The sequence below is a fragment of the Aplysia californica genome, unplaced genomic scaffold (assembly GCF_000002075.1).
Source record: "Aplysia californica isolate F4 #8 unplaced genomic scaffold, AplCal3.0 scaffold00059, whole genome shotgun sequence".
NCBI classification, from domain to species: domain Eukaryota; kingdom Metazoa; phylum Mollusca; class Gastropoda; order Aplysiida; family Aplysiidae; genus Aplysia; species Aplysia californica.
Window position 1 is genome coordinate 369,807 of NW_004797329.1, and position 3,023 is coordinate 372,829.

A 3,023-nucleotide genomic window follows, 5' to 3' on the forward strand; every position below is an offset into this window, starting at 1 on the left:
CACACACACACACACACATACACACACACTAGAATAAGAATTTAAAAAAATAAAAAATCAAGTATCTCGGTCTTTCTTCTGGGGTGTTGTTACAGTGTACTCCTTTCTGCCCGGGTTGGCCTTGGCAGGTAGCGCCGCAGCCAGCCCCTTATAAAAGTTAATGATCTAGATTGTGTCGCTGGGAGGCATAAAAACACTTTCATTCAGATTTTTTAAAAAGAAAAAACAACACATGTGAAAACTTATGTCCACTGCAACATCATATCGGTTCTTACACTTAAACACAACACAGGTGGAAGGCATTTTTAAAATTGACTTTCCTAATCTAGGAATAAAACCTTCTTTCTTTCTAGATTCCATTGCGTGAGCGCAGCGCAGGTAGACCACAGTTCCGCTGCGAGAGAGGGCTCCAATCAGGCGTGCGGGGCCGCCCACAGAGCATCCTCCATTACTGTAAACTCCTTGGTTATTATAATACATAGAACGTCTTTGGAATGTTTTGATTTAGAGTTGCTTCCCCCACTTCCCAGTTCCCAGTGCTTCCGGTTTCCCCGCTCTCCTCCTTTCGCTTTTACTAACCAAACGCGTGAAATGTGGCGTGTACACCAGGCCTAAACTAAACAAATTTGGGCAACGTGTTTGTAGATATATCTACGTGTTTGTGTTTGAATTTAAACAAAAACACTGGTCTTGAAGAGTATGAATCAACAAATCCACGACGAATAGAATCATCACTGTGCTGTATCCCTGTGAAAACTGAGTGGTGCTTTGATTCGAGAAACCATCTTTCTAATTCTAATTCAAAGACCACTGGTTGTTGACATTGTAATTGTTTATCATTGTTTGGGTGGCTCCCATCGGCAATTGTTTGCGTTGGAATCCGTTATATGATTGTACAGCTGTGTATAATAAGGAGTAGGCCTTAGATCTAGATATATATCTAGACACAAAAGCCCAAGTAGGCTAAGCTAAGGCTAAGTGATACAATATAAAGGAGCCTAACTAACTACACTACACTGACTACACTTGACTAAGTCTTAGAATAAAATGAGTTCTCAGAGAGGAAATGTTTCCAGAACCAGGAGACAAAAACACCAGAATTCTTCTTCCTTCAAGAATGACATGCATGATACTTCAGGGAAAATGAAAATGATTAAAAGCTTAAGTCCTGAGGGTTTGTGTAAGCGGTGCAAAGAAATTATTGAATGGAAAATAAAATACAAAAAATATAAGCCTCTTACGAAGCCATCAACATGGTAAGTTGCTCTACTATAGATCTAGTACAGTAGCCTATTATTACTAGATCTAGAAGTCTAGGCTAGGTCTAGCCTACACAATTTCGTGGCTTTTTTGTTGGCATTTTGAGAAAAATTCTGTTGTTCCTTGAACTTCATTGTCATTTTCTGTTTTCACTCCCTCATGATGCAGATGCAATGGGCACTGTTATTGAGTTTCCAAATCAAGGAAGGGAAGCAGTGATGTGGTGATACATTACTGTAGGCTAGCCCTAGATCTAGACGTTAACTCTTTTCCCATGATTATGAACATATATATATTCATTAGTCATTAGTTTTATGAAGTGACTATTTCTCAGAACGGAGTGTCTACGTACACGGTAACCGGGCACCTAGTCTTCATGATCTACGTACAAGGTAACTGGAATGAAAATAAATCAGTTTGTCCTATGCTGTCACTTGCTGAAAAAAAAAAGAAAGTCATACAAGCGTCTTGGCGGGCTCGCCTTTGTGACTGGTCAGCGAACCTGTGCGGGCGCATCACATTTTGTGAGTACCGGTTGGGGTCACCAAAGTTCATTCAAAGTCTGTGCGCTGCGAAGTATAGGGCTCCGGAATAGAGGGATTATTGATTTTTTTAAAGGTACAGTCGGGGGAGGGGTGGGGATGAAGGCAGCACCGGATAACAAAAACTGAACTTGGAGTTCTGGACTGTCCGGTTACCGTAATAGAGAGACTACATGCCCGGTCACCGTGTAAGTGACACTGAGACTATGAGCCCGGTTGCCAGTTACCGTGTATGTAGACACTGAGGCTAGGTGCCCGGTTACCGTGTACGTGGACACTCCGTTCTCAGAACGTTCGGAGAAATAAAGTTTTCTCTGAACGGTTTCCGGCTTCCGGTCTTGTGATTTTTTTCCTATTTGTGATAGTTCAGCACCAACTTTCATTCTGCCATTCTGCGAGGTCTGGAAGGAGCAAATTTTTGGGTCTAGTTCTATTTCGATTTTCAAGAGCTAGTCTAGAGATTTTTAGATGACTGTAAAAACGTGAAAAAGAAAGGTTTCACAACAGAATGAAATCAAAGTTATAACAGCCCATAAACAACCACAAAAATTAACAAATAAGGGCGTGTGTCCACCTGTCCGAAGAAGGTTGGCTGTTTTAACCCTAAATGTGCGTAATTAAAAAAAAAAATACAGGATATTATATTACATGTAAATTATGGAATCACACACAAGGGGCCTGCCGGTGTCAGTACATGTAATCGGTTTTGGTGGAACGCTCTAAGATAACATGACAAAAATCTCTATATATAATACACATATATATATATTTAGTATCTAATGAAGGTAGGAACATCAAATTAAATGACGTTACACTGTACAACATCCCCCCCTCCCTTTTAATTTTAATAGAAAAACAACACATCAGAACAATAACAAGAAAAAAAGAGTACACACCAACAAAATAAAACACCACAAAGAGGGAAAAATAAAAGAGGAACAGCATTACAAAATACAAATTGTTTGTAACTATAACGTAGTGAACAAATCAACGTGGTGACCACAAGTGAGAAAGAGACGAAGTGAAGAAGTGATCTTTCTTTCAAAAGTAAAGAGGTTCGGATTCTTTTTTTAAAATTTGACTTTTATTCCCCGGTTCGGGGACCAAAAAATGCCCAAAAAATCGAGCCACGGTTGATTGGTTGCGGCCATGACAAGCGCAGATGCTAGTTCTATGTGTCGTTATCAATAACCCTCCATAGATCTAGATGGAAGAGGCTAG

General features: G+C 40.0%; 1 protein-coding gene across 1 annotated transcript in view; it reads left to right on the plus strand.

Annotated features, from left to right (window-relative positions):
• Window positions 1–1,041: 1,041 nt before the first annotated feature.
• LOC101856083 (uncharacterized protein C9orf85 homolog) overlaps window positions 1,042–3,023 on the plus strand; it is a gene marked incomplete at its 5' end in the record, with an annotated part of 13,072 nt that continues 11,090 nt past the window's right edge. Inside the window, 1 exon segment of the mRNA XM_005093160.3 lies at window positions 1,042–1,256. Within this exon segment, the coding sequence (XP_005093217.1) occupies window positions 1,048–1,256 (209 nt within the window).